The sequence below is a fragment of the Podarcis vaucheri genome, assembly GCF_965113315.1.
Source record: "Podarcis vaucheri genome assembly, chromosome: 2".
In the NCBI taxonomy this organism is placed as follows: Eukaryota; Metazoa; Chordata; class Lepidosauria; order Squamata; family Lacertidae; genus Podarcis; species Podarcis vaucheri.
In genome coordinates this window covers 33062426-33086993 of record NC_138760.1, presented here as the reverse complement: position 1 = coordinate 33086993, position 24568 = coordinate 33062426, and the positions used below count along the sequence as shown (strand labels likewise).

Sequence of the window (24568 nt, the reverse complement as noted above, 5' to 3'; positions counted from 1 at the left end):
TTCCTCACTTTTGTCTTATTCTCTGCATCAACAGTGACAAGGATAAGCAGGTTTGCAGCTCTCACCTCGTGTAGTTTTCGAAGGCTGTTCACTGCTTCCTCTTTCTTCACAATTGCTGTCTTCACTCTACAGAGAAGAAGGCGAAAGGAGACTGAGACCCAGGGTCATACACTTATGGCACCCTTGATGTTCTGCTGTTGTGTTGGAAGCTGGAGAAGAAGAGGAAGATGTTCCTGCTTCTGCAAGGACAATACCTGCTTCCTCTCTTTGGCTTCTCTAGAAGATCTCACATGGCGATATAAGCCCTTTCCCGACCATTCAGTGGTGAATGGTGCCCCCAAATGAAGACAGATTTAAGTAGACTGTTTAAACATGTAGTAACTCCAAACATGCAGTCTCTGTACATGTGACCGGGCACCCTGCTAAAAGGCTGGGTTTTCTTTAGGCAAAATGTGATGCTGGGGTTTTTTTGGGGTTTGTGTGTGTGTGTGTTAAAAATAGGTCCTGTTATACATGGGTCTTTATGCTCTCAGGATAGCAGTAAGAGATTATATAAATGTCTGAAAAATGACTGGGGTGCAGGTTTCTTTTTAGAGACAGCAACAAATGAAGAACCACTCTGAGATCATATGATGTAAAGCAGTATATAAATCTAAGGAATAAATAAAATAAAATATGGGGCAGGTGACATTTGAAACTACTGGTTAGTGCTGCAAAAATAGATCATTTTGCTTACTCTGCTGTCTCAGATCTTGAAGATCCCGATTAACGGGAGTAAATCTTTAAGCAAAAAAGACAAGCAACTCAACCTATTGCGTTCACATGCAGTCTAGGTCCAAGGGACGAACCAAAGCTACAGGGACAGATCAGTGCTGACTTGAGATAGTGAAGAGGAATTTGTGCTACTGAAAGTCTCAGAAGAAGTGGTGGGACACAATATAGGTTTTTTTAGTAGTCAGGGACAGCAAGACTTCAGAACCAAGCACAGGTCTCTAACCTTCCCTCCTCATGACTTTCAGACGCAAAATACGTCAATCAGCTTATCGGTGCCAACTTGCATAAGATTATACAGGTCACAATTCAGCTTGTTGTGGTGCAGAACTGCAGTTATCTAGGGCATAGAATGCTAGCTCCCTTATTAGCTACACAGCCCTGTCACATCGCCACTTGACAGTTTTGCACCTTGGCAGGGCTGCCACACTAAAACTGACAAGAGCTTCTGCCTTGGGTGTGCATGGGCGGAAAAGACAACCGCAAGCGTTATTTGGGATATGCCAGCCCAGGTTGCTGCAGCATTGTTCTAGGTCAGACCTGAACTCATCTACAGCAAGTGAGATCAATCCTCACCTTTTATGCACTTCTTCCAGCTCCTCCTCTTTGTCCCTCCTCACTCTGTCCAGTTCCAAGCGTTGCCGGGCACGAAGCTCAGCCATTTCTGTCTTGAGCCGCTTGTTCTCCTCCTCTGTGCTCACCAGCCGATCTGCAAATTCCTGCCGGATGACCTCAGAGAGGCTGCTGCGCTCCTGACTTAGCTGATCCGCTACCTGTTACAGCAAGCAGAGAGGGAGAAGAGTATGTGACATATTGATGTCACTTTCCAGATATGCAATAGATAAAGTCAGAGAGAAGGCAATGCTCAAGCTGCCATCCAAGGTCTGTCTAATTCTTTATTCTGCAGTTTACACCAGCAGAATTTACAGGTCCTTAAACCTTATCCAAAGACAAGAACCCACACACCTCTCCCATACTCATCGCATCAGGGTCTCTGGGATTCCTCCCTACCTTCCCTTTCTCTCCTGGATTTGGAGAGGAACCTGTCTGAGCAGAAAAAGCTTACTAGGAAGTCACCGCTCACCTTCTCTGTGATACACCCACCTTTCGGATATCCTCTGTCTCCTGTTCCTTCTGCCGCAGCAGACCTCGCAGGTGAAAAATCTCGCCTTCTGCCTCTGAGAGCCGTCCCTTCATCTCGTTGCAGCGCTCCTGGAGTTTACGTTCTGAGTGTTCCATTTCTTGCAGCTCTGCTTCATATTTGTCCCGCAATCTCTTTATTCTGAATAGAGAATGGGAAGAGCTCCTGACTGCCTGCTCACACTGGAGCAGACCCCCCCCCCCGTTTTGTCAGGAGGCCTTTGAGGCATAATACAGCTCTTAAGACCATTTTTATGAATGAGGTGACTGTAGAGAAGGGTTCTCAAGATTTCTGCCCACTGGGGCCACTTGAGAGGGCTGAAAATTACTGAGGTCTAGAAGTCACAAAATATTGGTGGAAGGGTAGAATTGGTTTGGAGCTCATATCCTGAGGCATTGCTTTACAAATTTGCCAAAGCACAAATGAAGTGTTCTGATCTTCTGGCACTCTGAACAAAGTGTGTTTGTGTGTAAAGGCAAGCCAGTTCTGAGAAAGTTCATTCTATCTTTCAGCTTCCAAAAAGACACAGATAAGTGCCTTCATTCAATCACCGATAAAGGCACTGTGGGCCATCTATTGCATGCACCAGATCTAATGAATACCTGGAGCGATGAGAAAAATAAAAAAGGCAAGGTAGCAAATATGTGGGCTCAAGGACCTCGTCACAAAGGAATACCAGCAATCCCACCTGTAAAGTCAGGATTATTACCTGTTGCTTCAAATGGCCGGTGATTCAAGGAAAGCAAAACAAGTGTGTAGAATATACAGATACACACCACCTGACTAGGCCAACTACTTGCCTGTGTAGTTGAGGGTCACAATACCTCGAGGACCACATCTCCCCATATGAACCAACCCAGACCTTGCAATCATCACCTGAGGCCCTTTTTTGTGGCCCTCCTTCATGCAAGGACCAGAGGGCAGCAACACAAAAATGGGCCATTTTCTGTGGTGGGTCCCAACTTGCGGAATGCTCTCCCCAGGGAGGCTCGCCTGGAGCTTTCATCACATTTCTTTAGGAGCCAGGCAAAAACATTCCTCTTCTCCCAGGCCTGTGGCTAATTAAACAATCTATGCCTTTTAAACTATGTGTGGAGGGGTTATTGCTTTTGTTCATTTGGACGCGGGTGGCGCTGTGGGTAAAACCTCAGCGCCTAGGACTTGCCGATCGCATGGTCGGCGGTTCGAATCCCCGTGGCGGGGTGCGCTCCCGTTGCTCGGTCCCAGCACCTGCCCACCTAGCAGTTCGAAAGCACCCCCGGGTGCAAGTAGATAAATAGGGACCGCTTACTAGCGGGAAGGTAAACGGCGTTTCCGTGTGCTGCGCTGGTGCCGGCTCGCCAGAGCAGCTTTGTCACGGCTGGCCATGTGACCTGGAAGTGTCTGCGGACAGCGCTGGCTCCCGGCCTCTAGAGTGAGATGAGAGCACAACCCTAGAGTCTGTCAAGACTGGCCCATACGGGCAGGGGTACCTTTCCCTTTACCTATGGTGTGTGTGTGTGTGTGTGTGTGTAGCAAACTGCCCTGTGATCCTCAGATGAAGGGCAGTATAGAAATTTTAATAACAACAACAACAACCCTGCACGAGGTCCACACTGAGAACCCAGCTTATAAAAAGCTTGAGCCAAAATGCAGAAGGCCATCTGGAGAACAACGGGGATGCAATTATTTTTGACCTTCGTACATAACTGATTTACCTGTTCTCTGTGGCTCTCTCACACTCTTCCTTAGCAGAGGACATGTCAGCTTCTAGCCTCTGAATGACCAGTTCAATCTCCTTGTCCCTCTCCTTCCGCACTTCTTCCCTCAGCTCTCGCTCCCGAGTGAGCAGCCAGGCCTCCTGAAGGCAATACAAGAGAGCCCAGGTAAAGTTTAATCTGGGCAACCAAGGTAAAGCGAGAGGGCAGCTTAAAAGGGGAACTACAACATTACCTCCTTCTTCAGGTAGTTGGCCTCCCAGGCCTGCTTCTCCATCTCCAGCTGCACCTTCAAGGCCTGCACCTCTGCCTTGAGGAAGGAGGAAAGAGCACAGTGAGGCGGGGATCAGGGACAAAGGAGAGAGAGGGGCTGACCCCTCAATCTCTTCCCCTTCCAATATATTAATCCTGGTCCAAGATTTCCAAATCAAAAGAGCATGTGTGTTTACCAAACGGATGCTCAAAGAGGATTGAAATTATTATTTTCATCTACACCCTCCAAATGATTCTATGATTGAAAGGATGGAGCACTCCACCAGGCTTTCTGCTTTGCAAGAGTGCTCCACACCCGGTGCAACCACATTGGTTGCGTTCCCCCTCTGGCCACAGGAAAACGAAGGTGGCAGGACAGAGGCTGTTTTCAAAACTACTGGCTGTCTCCAACCTCAGCCTTCGGTTTTATACGTCCACATTCTTCACAGAGACATAGAGGCCATGGCCAGGCTTACTACTAGCTTGCCAGGCTCTTTGCCTGTCTGTGTATGTGGTCTCACCTTCCAAACTGCACCCCACTCATCAAACAGAAAGAGAACTGGGAGCAGATTGGGATTCCATTCTAGTCCTGCAATGAAACAGGTCAAAAAACTGAGGTCACTGACACAATTTGTCTGCCAACCCTCAACCACACCATCAAAATCCAAGTGGCAAGTGCTGAATAATGGGAAATAAGGGTTTTCTGGTGGCCCATTCTAGACAAGCTTATGCACTTCCCCGATAAGCTACAGCTTGAGAAGAGCTAGCTCACTCCAGCCCTCTATAGCAGGGGAGGGAAGATTTCAGGCTTGTTTGATCTGCCGTGGTTTTTGTTTTGTTTTTTTTACTAGAACTCCAAGATCAATCAATCAGAGCCATATTCAAAAGACACAGGGGTATATCTAAAGACCAGGGTGGCTTTGAGCACTTTCTGAGCCCAGGAACTGAGCTCAAAGTCCTTTCCCACAATGGTTAGCTGCTTTCATTTCAGTACCCTAATTTAGGGTCATTTTGCTGTTGCTGCTCTTGAACCATTCTTTGTTAAAACTATCTGGAGTCAGAAACTCTTACTGATGCGCAACAAATGTACCAGATCTGCCTTCTGCCCACTCCTGTCCTGTATTGTGCCATGCCTCCCTGTAGAAAGCTGCCCCAGTCCAACAGGGGAAGTGCAGGTAAGTCCATGGGACAGAGCTGATCTACGTAACAGGATACATGTTTAGGGAGGGGGAGGGCCAACAGGAAATCAAGATGCAGTTAAAACTACATTTTCAACTTCAGAAACCAGTCGAATCATATAAAGCAAAAGATGTCATCTACCGATAAACGAGAGGGTATATGGCCCAGCAGCGCAGAAATCCCCAGGGTTGTATACACAGACCTGATGGCGTCGCTCCTGCTCCTCCTTCCCTTTCTTATATTCCTCCTTCAAAGCTTTGGTAACAACAGAGCTGTTCTCTTCCAGCTGCCGCCGCAGGTCCTCCAACTCAGTCCTCTGCCTGGGGAGCACAGATCAATACCATGGAACTGACAGCTTACCCGGCTTGGCGAGACAATCCAGGGACAAGCTGGACCTCTCTGGAGAAATGGGGTAAATTGGAACCTCAGTCTGTTCTTAGTCACTCTCCCAGCAAAGGCAATTTAGAGAACTGACCCAGGGTGGCATGGGGAGAGCACGTACCACAGTGTTTCAAGCATCTTGCAATACACAGCAAGAGAGGAAGCCGCAAATCTTCCTGAGAGCTAAAATTTCCCCCTGGAAGTGGAACAAGCTGCTCCAATCTCACCTGGTAACTTAGTATGAGATGTCTATGATGAAAACAATACACTCTGGGACTTGGTGTTTGTTACCTTGCGGAATTCCAGTACTTGGTGGGTTCTTTCTATGCACTCTGCACTCTGCACAGACAAACCTGCTCTACATATCCAGCAGCTTTGAAGCCAGTACCTACTTCTCTCACCTGGCCGCCTGCTGGTTGAGCCTTTCTTTCTCCTCGGCCACCTCATTGTACAGTCGGCGCCTCTGTTGCTGCAGAGCCTGTTCCTCCTGCTCCAGTTGTTTCTCATACCTGTGTGGAGGGACTCTTTCAGAGAGGGTCTTACCAAGGGTGCTGTATCCTTGGTTTGGCCTGAGGTTTAGGGGGAAGCAGAGGGAGCAATGATTTCCTATGCTGGGAGAAAATGTAAGATGACACATAGTCCCTTTTGGGCATACTTAAGAGTTATCAAAAAACACAGCCATCACAGAAGAGAGGGGCCAAATTTCCACTTGGGAACAGAGAAATTGGAAGAGGAGAAACCCGGCAGCTGGGAGAAAAGGCTCAGTAAGAATGTTATCAAGGTCACAGCAAGCATGCAAGTAACTCTTCAGAGAATGCAACCCAGCTCTGTTTATCTGCTACCTCCTTCCTATAGAACAACAACAGGCGCCTGTCTTGGCTCTCTGAAGTTAAGACTAACTGCCAGGATAGCACCACAAAGCTGGACAAGGAAATACAATAACAGCTTTATGATAAGTGCCAATGTGCTTGCTCTCCCTCACCTCCACGTACTGTATCAATGGTATTGTATTGCCTTTCTCGCCCTGATCTGGCCACAGTGATCCATGTGACGGTCACTTCCAGGCTTGATTACTGTAACTCGCTCTATGCGGGGCTGCCCTTGAAGCTAACCCAGAAACTCCAGCGGGTGCAGAATGCCGCGGCGAGGCTCCTTACGGGGTCCTTGTCGCGGAATTACCTTCATCCAGTGCTTTACCAACTGCACTGGCTCCCGGTGAAGTACAGGGTCAGGTTTAAGGTGCTGGTTTTGACCTTTAAAGTCCTATGTGGCCTAGGACCCATCTACCTACAGAACCGCCTGTCCTGGTATGCCCCGTGGAGGACCTTAAGGTCCACAAATGACAACATTTTGGAGGTCCCAGGTCACAAAGTGGTTAGATTGGTCTCAACTAGGGCCAGGGCCTTTTCAGTACTGACCTCGACTTGGTGGAACACTCTGTCCTATTATTATAGTGGGAGAAACAGCTAAACTAGCAGTATAACTAATCTACACCCAATTTTTTCCAGCTGTTACCTTCCGCTGAGTAAGTTGTTCACACAGTGTTCAGGGGTGTTCCCTTCTCCAACTGTCAAGCAGAAATACTATACCCGAGCAGCTTGTTTCCTGCTGCCACCTTTCTGCCCCAATTCTCTCTCTCTCTCTCTCCCCCCCCACAGGCCACCTTCCCTTCCCTTAACAGCTGCCATGCCAGTCCCCACTTCTTCTGTGTGCCACCACACTGGGTTGCCTCGCCAGCTCCTCCCTCTCTTTGCACAGTTGCAATGTAGTCCTCTTCCGCTGCCCCTCTGTATAAGTAAGTTGTGCAAGCTCTGGGCCCTAAGCCCTACATACCGTTGCCTTGCCAGCTCTCTCTCTCGTTGCCCCTGCTCTTCTTTCTCATGCTCCAGCATCTCCCTCAGCTCCTCCGTCTGGCGTACGTAGCGCTGGGCTGCCCGCTCATCGGATTGTAGCAGCTCTGCTTCATGCAGCGTTTTCAGCTTTTTGATCTCTAGCTTGTGCTTAGCAATAAGCTTCTGAATCTCAGGCTCCAGACCTGAATGGAGAACACAAATGGGGAGGACTATTAGCAAGATATGGGTGGTGGCGGCAAGAGGGGCCGTCACTAAAGAAAGGCCCCACTTGCCAAAGTAGGCAAACTTTGCCGAAAAGCAAAAACTATGATTGGAATACTTTACCTTAAGACATTCCATGCACACATGCAACCTTTATATACAGCACATAGCTCTCTGGGCATGGCAAGTGCTGGTTGACCTAGTGAATGATGGAGGCTTACTGTGCATGATTCAGTAAGAAGAAGCCTTGCAACCCTGACAGTCATCTGACTGGGTCACCCTGATCTCAGTTCCAAACAAAAACTCCAGTAACAGAGCTGAGCCATAGTAAGGGAACGGGGGGGGGGGGGGAAATGACCTCTGATCCTAGTAGGGCAAAGAATACACAGTGCTTACTAAGTACCGTATTTTTTGCACCATAACACTCACTTTTTTCCTCCTAGGTAATTCTCAACAAGGAGAGACTACGTCAAATCCTATAGATTGTGCTTTTTAAAAAGTCACTCCCTAGTACTTTTGTTAAAGAAGCTTATTTTTTTGCACAAAAAGCTGGAACAATCTCCCCTCCATCACCTCCCTAAAGTCACACATAATGATGACTCAGTTTTAGAAGCAGGGATGCAACAGTGCTAACTGTACTGAACACCCCACCCCAATTGCATTTTAATACAGAGGTTTTTACATTGTTAGTGTCATTACTTTTAAACTTATATATACATATATAAAATGCATTAGCTATGTGTGTTTCATTTGTATTAGTTTTCATTTTAGTGAGCCGCCTTGAGCCCCTGGCAAAAGGCAGGATATAGTGTAATAACTGTAATTATGATTACTCTTGATATTATTATTATTATTATTACTACTACTATTACTATCACTATTATTATTATAAAAGGAGTCAGTTCTGCAGCCCCACTAACTCTACATTGAATAAGCCATTCCTTGTGCATAATGGTAGCAAGAAGATGACTCAGTCACAGCTATCCACAAGTACCTTTAACAGTGATCTCTTTGATCTTCTTGGTTTTCTCATCAATCCATTTCTCCCGGCGGATCTTTTCTGTGGCACTCATGAGTTCCTTCAGCTTCTTTATTTCCTGCAGGGGAAGAAAAGGGGAGGGGGGAATGCAAGACACAAATCAGACATTTCTTCATTAAATACTGAAAACATGCTGCCATGAACCTGCCCAGGCAGTCATGAAGTGTCTCCTCTATACACTGAGAAAGCAGTAGGTGCACACCCTGCCTCACTGCAACTCCGGCTGGATTCCCAGCAATGCAACCTTGTAAAGAAAACCGGTAATGAGTTTTCCTTCCCAGCTATCAACAATATATCCAAAGATAGAGAAACAGCAACAGAACCTACCAAAAGCATAAACCTAAGTAAATTCGGGTTTGTGCACTACCCTCACACAGACTGAGTTATATAAGCAGGACTGTGCACATTTATGTGGCAAAGCAAGAAAAAAAGCAAGATGAGGGATATCACTTCTGAGGATCCCAAATTTTAAGAAGCAGATTTCTAGCCACAGGCACAGAGAAAGGTGGTCTGGTGATTTCAGCTGAAGGTGTACTGTTGGCTGACCTGCTAGTAGCTAAGACAGGGTTCACCCTTTCTTCTACATCCCCTGCCCCAGGAAAAGCAATTCAAGGTTCCCTCTCCCCCACCTTCTAGCTCTCCACTACATTGGCCTTTGCCAACAGAATCAGGAAACCTAAACACTTCAGTCATAAAATGGAGGAGGGAGGGCACACAGGAACATGAAAGAAGTGCCTTAAACTGAGTCGGATCATTGCTCCATCTAGTTTAGTATTACCTGCAGCGTTTATTCTGAATGCAATAGAGTAACCCTAACTCTGCCCAGGATTGTTCGGAGTGGCAGAGGTACTGCTGCACCTGAAGCCCTGATGGTTCCTGCTGACCAGTGCAGAATATGGAGGTGGGGGGATGGCTTCCTATTTTTCTGCACTAGCTATAGGCTGTTGGACAGTGTTCTCGAAGCTACAAACATGAGCCTGACCAAACTGCGGGAGGCAGTAGAAGACAGGAGTGCCTGGCGTGCTCTGGTCCATGGGGCCACGAAGAGTCGGACACGACTAAACAACAAGCTATAGGCTGGCACAACAGCCCATTGGCCCCTTTCTACCAAATGGGCCAGCTTAGTAAGCTGCGGGTCCCTGGCCAGCTCTGCTCTGCTCCTGAAATGTTCCATTCCAGAGTCTTCCACCAGCTATTGCCAGCAGGAATGTTGGTAGCTGTAGCTCCAAAACAGCCCATGCCTTTGGCAGGGGCAGGAAGGGTTCCTATGGCAGTGGAGCTCTTCTACCCTGCCAGCAGAGCCTAGCAAAGGGACATCTCCACTGAATGCATCCCCTCTAAGTGCAGATCAAGGCGAAGATTGCAGTCTATTTCTATTTTCCCCTTGTCAGTATTCCACTTTGCAATCTCGTTAGCATACTAGAATTAATCATCGGTGCTCATTGGCTTCTTAGACCCAGAGAAATGATGGTATTGGTTGAAGGACAATGCCACTGCCTTTTCTTGAGAGACGTTTTGCTTACGATGGTGCACACATGTGTTTATTTTGTCCTATTGCTGTCTCTCCTGCCAACCTAGCAGTTCGAAAGCACGTCAAAGTGCAAGTAGATAAATAGGTACCGCTCCGGCGGGAAGGTAAACGGTGTTTCCATGCGCTGCTCTGGTTCGCCAGAAGCAGCTTAGTCCTGCTGGCCACATCCCGGAAGCTGTACGCCGGCTCCCTCGGCCAATAAAGCGAGATGAGCGCCGCAACCCCAGAGTCGGCCACGACTGGACCTAATGGTCAGGGGTCCCTTTACCTTTATTGCTGTTTCTGTACAAACACTTTTTCCAAATTATGGGTGGAATTCGATACAGCAGACCTACTGAAATTAATAGACTTAACTTAGTCAAGTTCATTAATTTCAGTGGATCTACTCTGAGCAGGCCTAGTGTTGAATCCCACCCTTTAAAACAAAATGGAACTTGCAAAATTTATTTGCATAGAAGTTGAAGTGGGGCATGTATACACATCTTGAACAGCAACCCCCCTTTCAAACCATCTTCAATGCTCTGAAAAAAACACCACCCCCTGTCATCTGTCTTCAGTTTTGTCCAAGTCTAGCCACTGAATTTTATGAATGATATTTGAACGTGGGTCTATCCATTTATCAGTAGGCAGTGAGGAATGCAAAAGTGACTGAGGAATTTGGATTGGTTTTGCTTCACAGGCAACTCCACCAAAAGGCTGTTCAGTAAGGCACTGAGGATAAGAGTTAAAGAGCAGTTCCACTTTTGGCTGGCATCTGACATGACCATGAAAACAGACACCTAGAGTGTGCCACTATCAAGGAAGAGCTCTTTGTCCCAAGCTGCAACAAGTGCCCTAGCCATACCCCCAAAGAAGGGACCTAACACAGGAGGTGGGGAACCTGTGGCCCTCCAGACGTTGCTGGATTACAACTCTCATAAAGCATTGACCTCTCTTGCTGGGTGTGACTGATGGGAGCTGAGAATCCAACAACATCGGGGTGGGGAGGAAGCGTCACAGGCTCTCCACCCCTGGATCTAAAGAATTCACGAATAGTTGCACCAACAGGCTCAAGACAGGTGAGAGAGACAAAAGCTGAAGCCAAAGAGCACGCACAGAAAAGATTTACCTCACAGAGGGGGCCCAGAGTGCGCCAAACCTAGAGAGAAAGAGGAAGAAGTGAGAGATAGAGGGAAATGGAAAGGAGTGTGAAATAAGAGTGTTTTGGGAAACAGGTGCAAAGAGGCAACTGGCAAATGCTAAGATCTGGAGCAGCTGGGCTCCTGCTCAAAGTGTTTGCCAAGGCGAGGCTCATCCAAGTGCCGAGAAAGCTTCCTACTTTTGCAGGGAAGGGTGTGCCAAGAAGCAGAAGCAGCAAAACCAAGCAAAGGAGACTCCTTGGTTTGGGCAGCTTTGCCAATGCAAATCCTTAGCTGTCTACAGTTTCCCCTTTAATGATAACAAAGACAGTCACAACTATCTTGTATTGTTAATGATCCTATAGAACAAGGGTGCTTAGTTAAGTGCTACAAGCTATTAAGACATGAGAGAAGAGCCTGGGTCAGTTCGGCTTATTAATTCCAAAGCTCTGGGTGGCAGGAGCTTCATTTGCCCTTTCCCAGAAATGTTATAGCTATAATCAAATGGAAGCCAGCAAGTCTTTCTTTTTAAGAAGGGCCAACTGCAAGATGGGGCTGAATGGCTTCAGCCAATGAAGCATATTCCAAATGGGATGAACAGCAAAGGAAAGGGGAATGATTTCGCAGGAACCTAGGACAATCCTTCTGGCTTAGTAATGGTAACATATCCCATGCTTAGCTACAAATGCCCTTGCAAGCAGCCATGCTGTTGTGAACTTGCTATATCCAGCATAAAAGACATACAGTCTTAACTTGAGTTAGTCTTGGGCACTGCACTCTATAAACTACTATATTTACTCAAGTCTAATGCGCCACTGAATTTAATGCACACCTCGATTTTCAGAACCTTGAAACAAAAAAAACCTGTTTGCTGGTGAATGTCAATGTGCCACCAAATCTAACGAACACCTTAATATTCGCAACGTAATTTGGCCAAAAAAGGTGAGCATTAGATTCGAGTACATACGGTTATTCCTACCCAGTTTCAGTCAAGAGTTAAGAAACTGTTCGGAAAAATAAGGATGAATTGTCATTGGGCTCTGGCAGGGGACTGCTATAAGCATTACCTCTAGGCACAGCAAGAACCAGAGATACAGACTTTGTCATTGCTCCTGCCACCCTAGGATGTCTAGCTCAACCAAAAAATTCGAGAGAGACAAGCACTATTTACAGTCACAACCAATTCTCTCTTTTTGTTACAAATGCCCCTCATTTCAACTTAAAACAGATCTTGTTGCACAGGATGAGGTATAAGAAATCCCTCCCCATTTGCAAAGAAGGAGCAGGATGTCTCCAAATGCATCATGTCACATAAATACTTCCGATTCAGCAACTAGAGCATCACCTCAGCTGTATCAAAGCAACCAAGCATAGAACAAAGAAAAAAATATTCAGGTAGGCTTAGTTGAGAATCTCCTCACCAGGTACAAGAAGAGGCCTTTTCCACCATATTGTGTACAAAAAAAGGGAGGGGAACTCATACACTGGATATTTTTTTGTGTGGAAAATGAAACTTCTACACTTCAGACAGCCTTAATGCTCCCCTCCACCCCTCAAGCATTCTGTATCTCTCGTCTTTCTCTCGGCTGGTCAGGAAAGAGGTCTTCAGAAGGTCCCAACACTGCTTACGGCTTTTAACCTGGTTCCTGTCTACGAACCAAAGGAGAACTATTCAGATACTTTATCTAGCTGGTGTGCAGCTCTGTCACCCAAGGAACTAAAAGCTACTTCCTCACCAGCTCATGCTGCTCCTGCATCTGGGCAATTTTCTTCGTGTATTTCTGATCCACTTGTTTCAATTCAGTCACCACCGCTTCACATTTCTCGCTCAGAGTCTTCTTATCCTCAATCAGCTGTAGGGGATGGGTGCAAAGGAGGATAAAGTCACAGCACCTCCCCAAAATTACATCTACTATGGTGGCAGGCAATTGGGAGAGCAAGCACTTTAAGGCTGCCACCTTACGCAGGTGTCAAAGCGGATGCTAAGCTCCCCCTTCACCAGCCTAATCAAGGATTACACATTGAATTAGTATGTTTAGTTGAAGCCGGGAGAGGTAAAAGCATATAGATATGCCAGCAGTGCAAAGGAGTCTAGGAAAGGGGTTGTAAGCAGGGTGGACACAATAATAATATCGTCACCTTCCCATCTTCAAAAAGGAGGGGGGGAAGGAGGTCAATGACCTGGTCAATGAAGGCGAGGTGCCGTTGGATAGCTGCTTCATACTGCTCCCTTTGTAGTGCCAGCTGGTGGCTCAGCTCTTTCTCTGTCCCTTTGACATGACGTACAGTCAGCTCCCGTTGCTGTGCCTGCAGGAAACAATAACCCGGGCATTTTCAGAATAAGCTGGGCTATGCAGCCAAATTAAACCCCGCAAAAAAACAGAGAAGGAAAAGAAAACGCATGTCACGTGTATGCTTACTCTCAGACAAGAGGATCTTCCCATCCAAAGGAATGTAGAAAGATGCCTTATCCCAAGTCACACCACTGGTCCATCTATCTCAGTGTCTACCCCAGGAGCGAGGAGACTTTGGCTCCCGGATGTTACTGAGATACAACTCCTATAATCCCTGGCAATTAGCCGTACTTGCTGGGACTAATGGGAGCTGTAATTCAGCAACAACTGGAGGGTCAAAGGTTCCCCATCCTTGGCCTACACTGACTTATGGGGGCTTTCCAGGGGTTTCAGGCAGGGGTTTCTCCCAGTCCTACCTTGGAAGTGCCAAGGACTGAATCCGAGACCTTCTGCATACAAAGTAGAACTTCTACCACGGAGCTAATTCCCTTCCCCCATACTGATGGCTTTGTCTGGCTTCACAAACCAGACTGCAGAAGCCTAGGCTGTCAGGTAGGGTAGGCCTTTGCAACTCTGGCTGCTCAGGCTTTAAATCCATGTATCTTCCACACAACACAGCTGAATCCTGGGCTCTGCTGTGCTTTGTGACACAGCCCCCCCCTTTCCTAGCACATGCAAACCTGCCAAGGGATTAGGCTCTAGTTACCCACCAGTGCTGTCTGTAGCAATGTGATGGCTCTCTTCTTCTCTTCTACCTCCAGCTTCAGCCGCATGATGGAGCTGGTAACCTCTGTGGCAACTGCTGATGCCTGCTCCAGGTGAGCTAGCTCTTCTTCTGACAAGAGCCCCTGACAGGTGGTAGAAATGCAGGTCTTGGTGTTACTACTAAGAGTTTCTCTTTTAACAGAACATCTAAAGTTACTCAGCTCACGTTTTGCTGATTACAAACCAACCTATTAATTTCCTGAGGCAGACCTAGTTATCTGCCTCAAGGAAGATGAGACTAGCCATTTATGCTGGAGGCCAATACAGCAGTAAAATCCCAATGTGAATTTTATGAGCTTGCAAACTCAATCCTCTTTTTTGTTTCATTAGGTGAAGACAATTACCCACTTAATTCACTGAAAACAGACGATTCCCATCTTTGCTGAAAGTCAACTTCATGCTCGGGGGCTCACCTCTCGCTGGGAAGCAGAGGCAGCAGACCTAGGTCGCTCCTGCTCGGATTTCTCCATCTCATCCAAGAAACTAATGATGCTCTGAAGTTTGGCTTCCGAGAGCAGTGTGCCTTCCTCAGGGACTCCCGGAGAATAGTTCAGTTTCCCAAACTTCTCCAGGTTGTCAGCAGTGAGAGAATTTGAGTCAGCCTCCTGTATTTAGGGAGAAAAGGACAGTTATCTATGCTAGACTTAGACAGGAATGGCAGAACAGATATACTTCAACCATGAGTTGTGGATAAGAATAGAATCAGAGAATCATAGAAATGTAAAATTCTTGTGGACATGCACTTATTGATGGACCATGTTTTCCAGGAAAGTCATCTTCTAGTCTACTTTAACGAAAAACTAGATGCTAGTGTGAGTTAAATGAAAGGACTTTCTGACTCAAGAGGGGGTGATTTCCTCAACTCTCTTTAGGATAACCAAACATGCAAATAATACTATCAAAGGTATCTGGAGTTGGTGGAAATAGTTGTGGGTCACAATAGATCAGCAGCAAATTATTGTGCACAACATGAGACAGTAGCAATGGGATGCCCTTTACTTCCTGGCCCATGGAAAACAAAAAACCAGAAGCTCAAATGACGTTGTTGATTCAGGGTAACAGCTTCAGAATAAATCATGAAAAAGGAACAACAGACAAAGACAGATAGATTTCTTTATCTATTCCACTTACCCCATCTACCCAAGCATATTTATCTTCTTTGCAGGCCTTGGGTTGTGGTGGCAACTCTGGTTCCTCCTCCAACAACTTTAAGGTATCCAGTAGCTCATTAAGGGTGACTTTGGACTGTGCTCTGCTGGCTGCAGTAATAATAGTCTCCAAGTCTTCACTGCCCATCTTTCCAGAGCTGACATCCTTAAAAACAGAGAAAATCCATGCATGGTGAGATTGCAAGAAAGGTGAATTCCTGGTGCTTCATTTGAATGGAGTTAGTAGATCCATCTCCTCACAGTACAGTACGCAAGCTGAACAGAATATTTCATTGAAAAGCACTTGAAAACTGTGCAAACTGCAAAGTCACCGGAGTAAAAAAAGAAAACAGCAACTAAGCTTTTGGGAGCATGAGAAAATAGAAAGGGGCACCTGTGGCTGATCTTCAGGTAGTTTGTTTTGTCCTGGGACAGACAGACAAGCCCCAGCAGAATGTTCTTCTGTATCGGCAGCTGCCAAGTGGAAGTTGGCATCTGTAAATAACAACAAAAAGGATTTGCCATGGTAGGAATCCAGTGCCCAGAAACATAATCAGGTGTGCTGGGTTTGTGTGAGAGTTTTCTTTTTGCCTTTTTAACAGATGAACAAATGACCATATCTTGAGCAATGAAGATTTAGGCTGAAAAAAACTCTTCAATTACATGCATGAAGGCATGGTGAACGGAGGCTGTTTTTCAGTCCAAGGTGGAGCTCTCGTGGGGAACTTTTGGCTATTTGACGATGGTAGATGTCAACAAGGCAAAAGTGGGCAGAGCAAGTGCTATGTCTTTTACCTTTCTACAGTAGGCTATGTTCCAGTGACACAAACCTCGGAAATTTCTAAACGCATATACAGACCATCTCTCCAGTCTCCATCACAGAAGCAGGAGGCATTATTGCAAGTCCAAGGACACATTCAAACAAGCCAAAAGCACTTGAGGAGGGTGCAGAGCAGAGCTGATGAGTGGCATGGTCTGGGGAAGAGTCCCGAGGGCCAAACAGACCTAGAGAACCACATTTGGCACCAGGTCCGAAACTCCCCACCCTTGGTGTGCAGCTTGTCTGATGAAGGTTTCTAGTTACACTACAATGGGAGGAAGTGGGTGAGCATCACAATGGACTCTTCTTTGACTTGGTCAGACCAAGCACCAATTGCATTTGGATGAGCTTCAAAGTGAAGCTGTGTGTTACTGGAACGAAATGCAACTGTAACACACACATTTTGCAGACACAGCAACGTACAATTTAACAATAGTATTTCCATTCCGCCCTTCCCTTTTGATTTCCTCAGGACTTCCCAGCAACCACAGTTGCACACATCTTCTCCTGAACACTTCTTGCTTGAGCATCTAGACTTCTCTGGACTTTTTCCTTCAACATCTCTGGCATGGTACTTTGTGCTTGGTTCTCCCTAATGCAATCTGTGGTCTCAATGATCATATACTGTTTTGCAACTTATCTGGTAAAATGATAGGACAGTTGTAGGCCTACCAGATCCAGTATAACTGCACAGACATTGCACTGAAGCTGTGAAGAACCTGGGACTTCAACCCCTATCAGCCAAGCATGGACAGTGGACAGGTATGTTGGGAATTGTAGTTGAACAATATCTGAAGGGTCAAAGGTTTCCTACTTCCTGGACTAGAGGAATGTTCAGGAGACATCTTTACCTACAGTTTCACAATCTACCAGTGCTTTTCACCTGCATTGTTGGCTTTGATGATGCTGTTGGCAGGGCTAGCGTTCTTCACAGAGCCAGCCTTCTCAGGTTTTCTTCTTCTGGTTTTCTTGCTCTCTTTCATTGCTGCCAGCTCCTCCTCAACCAAGCGTTGTGTATCCAAGACTTTCTGGGCTCTTTTTTGCTGCAGCTCCTAGCAGAAAAAAAATGGTGTTAAGTGTTCTGTTATGGTCCACTTGCTCCTCTATTTGCAGCACTGGCAAATAAATACGTTCCAAGCTCTGAACAAACCGAAGCAATGAACTGATCCTCCCTTAATGTCCAAGGCAGGCAATGCTGGTATCAAGCCCCTACCTGAATGGCTGCTCGTCTGGCAAGACGTGCCTTCTCCTCTCGAATCTTTTTCCTCTCCTCGTCTCGCCTCCGCTGCAAATCCAACATGTTGCTCTCCTCTGTGAGTTGCTGCTGCCTTTCCTTAAAAGGAGTTGAGGCAGAAAGGATTTTCAGGTGTTATTACCAGTTTCCTATTCTGGTACAAATGACAGCTGGGTTCCCCCGCTCCCCGCAAGAGACACTAATTTGCGGAGATGTTTTTATTAAGGTATCAAGAAGCTCAAGAAATAAAAAGAAATTCAGACATTCCTGTACATTTCAGATGTGGGACAATTAACTGATTTAGGGCTCTGCTACTACCAGACAGGATGAGAAGGCCTTGCTAATAGCTTTTTGCACAGCTGTAGCCACACTGCTGTGGAAAAGAAGTAGTTTCAGTTTTTGATAGAAAAGAGAAACAATAAGGACTGGTGTAGAGTTTGGATTGTTTCAGAGCAGCAGTATCAAATTTGAGTTAAAGAAAGCTGTTCTGTAAATGCACTAATGAATAAATCTCTCTCAAAAAACCCAGTTTTTTCTGTTTTCTTTTTAAGCTACCAGTCTAGGAAGAAGAGAAGAGGCAAGCTGGATCAGACCAAAGGCCCCTCTAGTCTAGTATCCTGTTCTAACAGTGCCAACAAATGCTATAAAGAAACATACTGCCTCTGACAGTGGAAGTAGAACAAAGCCATTATAGCTAGTCAGTGGGGGTCGGAGATCTGGAGAAGTATATGGACAGCATCTGATGAGATTTCAGAAAAGGAATGAACAGAACTTCCTGAAAGTGGGAGAAAGTAGGTTTCAGTGTCCTTCATAATCCCCACTCACTTTTTTCAGGTCTTTGCCAAACTATGCTCTTTGAAAAAATGGCTCATAGAACTGTAAAAAATGGCCAAATGAATGGATATCAGTAATATGGATATCACCATATGACCCCAAATGAACAAAACTATTTGGGGAACAAAGAACCGTTTTCCTTAATTCTCAGCAAACACGAAAGTCCGCTTTATACAATGCATGTATGCCATACATACCTCTCTTTTGGAAGCTAGTAAGTGCCTGAGCTGGGCTGCGCCTTCCTTGTGCCTCTGAGAGTGTCGTCTGTACCAGCGCTGTATCATCACAGCAGCCAAGTTGACCTGGTTAATGAACCTGAATGGGTAGAAAGAAGTTAACAAAAAGTGAGATGGTTTTCCAACCACAAATGGAAACCCTGCCATGAAGCAGGCAGAGACACACACAGAGAGAGATGCCATGCTGAAAGAGTGGCTCTTGCCTATATAGCTCCTGTTTAGAAAGAGCCCCCTCACCTTTTTTCTTCTTCTTAGAAAACAATATAAAGTCCAACGCTCGGTTCAGAGGGATATATTTTAGACGAACGTAAAAGGAAATCAGGCCCCAGAACTATTTTATTAGAGCCGATAAAATGTGAAAGGACTGACCTATCAGCTGGAAATCATCAAACGCACCTGTTATAGCTGCTAAGCAGCAACATATTATGTACCCTTCTCTGAACTACCATGAGGCTTCCTCTCATCCTTCTGCATAACTTCCCAACATCTCCTCTGGTTATCTCTTTTGTTGCCAGTGAATTCACGCTTACCGCTCAGCCTCCTCCTCCGATACTTCCTGCCTCCTGAGGGGGTTACTGCTACTGCTGTTATTATTGTTCCGAGCCAGGATATTGCTGCTGGAAAAGTTTTTCTGGGACTTCATGTAGCTGCTACTCTCGGTGTCTTCATTGGAAGTGGCTTTGATAATGTTACTAAGAAAACAAGACAAGAACACTTCAGTCAGAAGCATCCTCTGTGTTGCTCAACGGGTTGTTAGCATGCCATACTACCCAGTGATGGACACGTGTCTATTTCCCACAGTACTGATACTGTGTTTTTCTCAAGGATACTGTCCTTGGTTGACTGCCTTGGGAAAGAAAATGCTCCTCACCCACTAACATAATACATTATTCACCCCCTTTAATGAGATTTTGCAAGTGTCAAGTAAGTCCTGCTAAATCACTCCTGCATTTTCATCTACGACGGCACTTGAATTGGTCAGGGGATGAGCACCAAACATGCAGTTGGGAGGGGAGAGGTTTTAAAGGAAGAAAAACCTTAGCATTTGGCGTACAATGAGGGAAGCTCCTTTTGCTCATATACAGCCCAGTTGTGCGGATCATGAGTCTCTGGACTAACATGAATATGAGGGCTCTTAGAAACAACTGCAGTCTATTTTTTCCTAGCAAGGAAGCTTAAAAATAAAAGATTCAGGAGCAAGTCTGCTTTCATTCCCACAGCTGTGCATGTGTATCTATCTATGCCTCTCTTGTTGAAAACCACTACTCCCCCAATGGCTTGCCCATACTTGAAGTGTTGGGCAGGCGGCCACAGTTAGGCCTTCCCTGGCCCCTTTCAACCAACCTATGGTGCCCACTGGAAGGATGGCTGTGAAAGAACTTACTTGAGGGAGGTTGTGGCCTGGTTGGAGCTCTTGGGCGCAGCTGCCTTGTCCGCAGTGGAGTAGTTATTATGCACCATGGTGGTTACACAGTTGCCCATTGCACCTTTGTTACTCCTCGTAGGAAAGAAGGGCAATACGTTAGCATATTGAAGGCTGTGGGCCAACATGTGCAGACTTCAATCACAAACCTTTAGGACAAGGGTGGCTAACCCACCACCCTCTAGATACTGTTAGATTCCAACTCCCATTAGAGTCAGCCAACGTGACCAATGGTCAGGGATGGTGTAAGCTGTTCTCCAACAACATCTCAGGGGCCACAGGAAAACCATTAACTGCTTAGACAGGGTTCAAAAGAAAATAGGGAAAAAATCATAATGGGGGAAAATATCTGAAACAGGCTTCCCAGGTCTTCGCCTGGAAAAAAGTGTCAAGGCACCAGGCTGCAGTGCTGTCACTGTGCTTGTTGCCCTGTGACTTCACTGGTACTTCATAAATTGTCTCTCCTGTCCTCTTGGGAGCAAAATATTGCTTCCCACAACAGGTGGAAGAGGAGACTGAATGAAGGAATCAGTGGAGTGGACATGCGGTGACTGCACCCTCTCAGTGAGTTTTCAAAGGGAAAGGCACTATTAGCAGGCAAAGACCTGGCAACCCTAATTTGGAATGTGAGAGCACTAAGTACAGGCTAAAGGAATGAGGCCACATGAAAGCACACTGAAGCGCAGTAGTGCTGTTCAACAACAATGAAAGCAAAAACGAAGTGGAAATCATTGTTTTGGCTCAACCCTATTTTAGATTACAACCTGTAGCTAAAAAGAGATTGCTGTTCCTTTTCACATGGTTGTCTCCAGACCCTACTCCATTAATACCCATGGACCAGAAATAATACAGCACCCATCTTCAGCAAAAATAGTGATAGCACAAATCCCACCAGTCAAATTTCAGCTAGACCTGGTTGCCTTTCTTACCTGTTATTTGCAGTGAAGTTGGCTGCAAGTGGCACATAGATTTCTTTCTTCCTCATGCCTGCAGGGGCCTCTTGAGTGCTGGATGGGACAGGAAATGTTCTGGGCTGCTCATCCTGCACAACATAACCAGAAATACGCATGGAGGGAAATCACTGTCATTGTATGCGGCAAGTCCTCTCCTGATACTTTTATTCTAACTCATGCAGAGAATCCATCTCAGTCCCACCGTGATTCTCACTGATACCAAAGCCTGCTGGGAGACAAACTCTGGTGGTGGTAAGTTTGTGCTGTGCTGAATGTCCCAGGATGGGACTAATAAACTTCCAAACCGGGAGTGAGAGTCAGGGGCACTGATTCTGTGTACCCGGTGTTAAAAAGCTACACAAGAGCTTTCAACCCCTCAGCTAATGACTGCTAATCCAAATTCCATACCAGGAGCCAAAGTCATTAGCACAGATTACACAATACAAAAGTATGGTAGTAGTACCATAACCCCCTACTTATTTATTTATTTGTCTTATTTATTGGCTGTCCCATAACCTGAATTCTCCAGTAACACTTCCTTTGAACACCTTTTTGCCCCTCCTAGTTCCAAGTATAGCACTGTAGTGCTAGACAGAAGCTGCTGCTTGGATACAACAGAAGAGCATCCCTTTCTCCATATCTTACTCTTAATGCTGCACTAGCATTTAGTTTCAGTGGGGAGATAGCCTGTCCTCTTGTCATGGCCAGGGATGGCTGTAGCCTTGTGGCAGGGGGCAGCCTTTCCACTGCTTGTTTTTTAAGGAGAAAGCTATATCCCTGTGCTGGAGAGCACAGCACTCCTCAACAGCTGCCTGTGCAAGCATATTCTACGCTGTGCTCACCCCAGCAACAAGAACGACAGCTGAATGGGTGAAACACACTGACATTTGAAGGGTGGGAAAATGTCCCCCGCCGCCGATGCATTAGCTAAGCAAAAGGCTTAGATCCTTTGTGACAAAATGTTTAACTGGAAAGGCTCCAGATGCCTTTGCATCTGGAATGCTTTCTGGAGCTATCTGTGTTAGCATAAGAAGGCAAATGGAACAAATCTTAGGATTCCATTGATCTGAAGCTCCTCTGGCACTTGAACTTCCTGTTATGACCTTGCCCTTACCAGGATGTTCCATGTTGTTTTCTTTTCCGGGGAGACTTTACTCAGACTTGCTAGTTTCTTTCTTCCACCTGAGCTGCTTTCAAACAAAGTCAGGAAGTCTCCGTGCTGCTCCACACTGCTGAGAAGCAAAATCACATGATTACTCAGAAATCTTAGGAGTTTGGTCCATTTCCAGAAGCTGTCCACTCGGCCTGCTGAGCAAAAGGAGAACTTGTTCTCCCCCATAAATTACTACCAAGTGTCCAGGAGTAATTACAGATTGGTTTCAGTACCTTCAAGTAAATGAAATGTATAGAAAGGACAAACAAAGAGGATTTGCAGAAGGGGGATCCAAATTCGAAAAAATTCTATTGGGAAGCAACAAAAAAAAATGATATCCAAAATATCCAAAATCTTATTAGAATGGGAAACTAAAGATGGGCTAGTAAAGGCCACGATGATACACTGGGGGTCATATATCAGATATAATATTGAGTTTTCAGCATAGGAAAAATTATGGAATAGGGCAATAAATTTCTTGGCATGGAAGTGTTCAAGACAGAAGTGTCTCTGATGCATATGTGGTGGCACTGTAAATATGCAAAAAAATTATGAGAGATGGTATCTGAGGAACTGAAAAAAATATTTAAGCTCATTTTTCCGAAGAAACCAGAAGACTTCTTGCTAGCAATAATAGGTGCAGAGATACTAAAGAAAGTAAAAAATGTATTTCTGTATGCAACAGCAGCCGCAAGATTAGTGTCTGTAAAATACTGGAAAGAAAAGATATCTCCCACGAAAGAACAATGGTTGCATAAATTAACTGAATTTGCAAGTATGGTGGCCAAAATAAGAAACTGGGATGAAAAGAAAACAAGAAACGAGTGAGATTGTCTCGGAGAATATTTGAAAAAAGATGGTATTAAGGTAAACTTTGAAGCAGGGATAAATTTATGATCTGCAGTAGAAAGGATAAGCGAACTGAAGTGAAAATAGGATGGAATAATCAAAGGACAAGTAGCAAACCAAAGAAAATGTAGGGTGTCAAGGAAGGTTAGATTGGGAAGTAGAAAAAAAACCTTTGATGAGATGACATATGTATGCAAATATGCACTGGAAAACGCATCAATAAAAACTCCTCATTCTGGGGAAAACCCTCAAGAAGAAAAACAAACCAACTTCCCCAAAGAGTTCTGAAAGACATGCATGAGTGAATTAGTTTCTGCAAAATATTGCATTTCAGTAAGAAATTTATTTAGGGCTCACCTAAAGGCACCGTTCACGCGCTGGTTAACCTGAGTCGTGCTATTGGATCTTCGTAAATTGTTCATAGCTCTGGAGGTGCCAAGCCCTGCATCTTCCTGAGAGAAAAAGACACACATCAACAATGCTGAATACTTAGGGGTTGACTACCACTTGGATGGCTTTGAAACAAAAGCTTCCTCTTACATAGATAGAGTGCCCCATCTGCAGCCATCCCAAGATAAAGAAGGTAAGCCCTACAGGTGATACATTAGCAATGCCCCTGGAAGGCAGCTTGAAGGATGCATTCAGGGCTGCTGCCTTGTTACTGGATGTTCCAGTGTGTGTTTCTGGTTTTTTAATGTATATTCATATTAAAAATTAAACCAGTACTTATAAGAAAAAAGGATAAGCACATTTTTATATACCGTCAAAAATTCCATCTCATGTATGATTATTTTTTCCTATGACAATTGTAACAATATTCAGTCTCAAGAAGTAGATACAGTCTAATTGTAAAATTCATTTTATTTTGCAAAGTACAGGATGAATTGAGTCTTTAAAGTTACCTTGCTCATATGATATACAAGGGGTGGGGCTGGGGACTGATGGAAAACAACCAGTCCATGTAAAGTGCTTTAAAAAAATTGAACAGAATTTTCTGTGCATTTAATGGTCTTGTGTGATTGCTCTGTAAACATATCCCATATGCACGATTCTGTACGCAACAATCAGAGGTCTGTGAAATTACAATTTAGTAATGCAGCCTGGGGTTAAGTTGAATAATTCATGAGACTCAGTGGAAGTTACCTTTAGTGATAACTGTAGGCCACTTTGTCATTTAGAACCAGGAACTGTTGTCATCTTAGACCCAATGATAATGCAAACTGATTAGATGGGCAGATGAATGTACTGATCCTTGATCTTTCCATACTCTCTAAAAGTTGCTAGCTTTCATAATGCAATCTTATTGAAAAAACAATTCCTCCAAATCCTCAATATTGTGACTGTTTCTGTCCAAATGCTTCCTTTTGTTTACTACAAAATCTGTGCTTTCTATGTTCAATTTAATTTTTCCCCCTACCTTTTAAATGGCAAAATCTTACATGCATTTTGTATTGTTAAAGCAGTAATGTAGGTTTAGGTTTGATAAGAAAGTATTGCATATATTTCACTTTTTCCTTTAAAAAAGCAAAGCAGCCCCCCCCCATGGCATCAGAATTTCTGAAATTTTTTACAGCTCTAGGGTGGTTTTTGTTAACTCTGGGCTAGAACCCCCTTGCGTTATACAAACACAACAATCTTACATGGGCTGCTCTTGTTGTGGACTCTACTAAACACAGAATAAAAGAATGCACAGCAT

At 45.2% G+C, this 24568-nt stretch overlaps 1 protein-coding gene across 10 annotated transcripts in view; it reads right to left on the bottom strand.

The window, feature by feature from the left end:
- The window catches only part of CEP131 (centrosomal protein 131), a 30128-nt gene that overhangs the window by 2090 nt on the left and 3470 nt on the right, over positions 1-24568 (bottom strand). For 2 of the 10 annotated variants that reach the window (XM_082212386.1, XM_082212384.1), the window contains exons 3-26: positions 23230-23324; positions 21985-22102; positions 20847-20959; positions 19879-19992; positions 19025-19186; positions 18456-18573; positions 17404-17523; positions 17074-17242; positions 15765-15865; positions 15354-15536; positions 14636-14827; positions 14168-14305; positions 13345-13470; positions 12900-13016; positions 11154-11183; positions 8470-8572; positions 7255-7456; positions 5823-6032; positions 5243-5360; positions 3845-3919; positions 3610-3752; positions 1876-2053; positions 1348-1544; positions 66-126 (exon numbers count right to left, since the gene is read on the bottom strand). In XM_082212386.1, coding sequence (XP_082068512.1) covers positions 66-126; positions 1348-1544; positions 1876-2053; positions 3610-3752; positions 3845-3919; positions 5243-5360; positions 5823-6032; positions 7255-7456; positions 8470-8572; positions 11154-11183; positions 12900-13016; positions 13345-13470; positions 14168-14305; positions 14636-14827; positions 15354-15536; positions 15765-15865; positions 17074-17242; positions 17404-17523; positions 18456-18573; positions 19025-19186; positions 19879-19992; positions 20847-20959; positions 21985-22102; positions 23230-23324 — 3183 coding nt within the window. The remainder of the gene's footprint in view (positions 1-65; positions 127-1347; positions 1545-1875; positions 2054-3609; positions 3753-3844; positions 3920-5242; positions 5361-5822; positions 6033-7254; positions 7457-8469; positions 8573-11153; positions 11184-12899; positions 13017-13344; positions 13471-14167; positions 14306-14635; positions 14828-15353; positions 15537-15764; positions 15866-17073; positions 17243-17403; positions 17524-18455; positions 18574-19024; positions 19187-19878; positions 19993-20846; positions 20960-21984; positions 22103-23229; positions 23325-24568) is intronic. The other 8 variants (XM_082212388.1, XM_082212390.1, XM_082212391.1 and 5 more) reach the window with 8 other exon arrangements.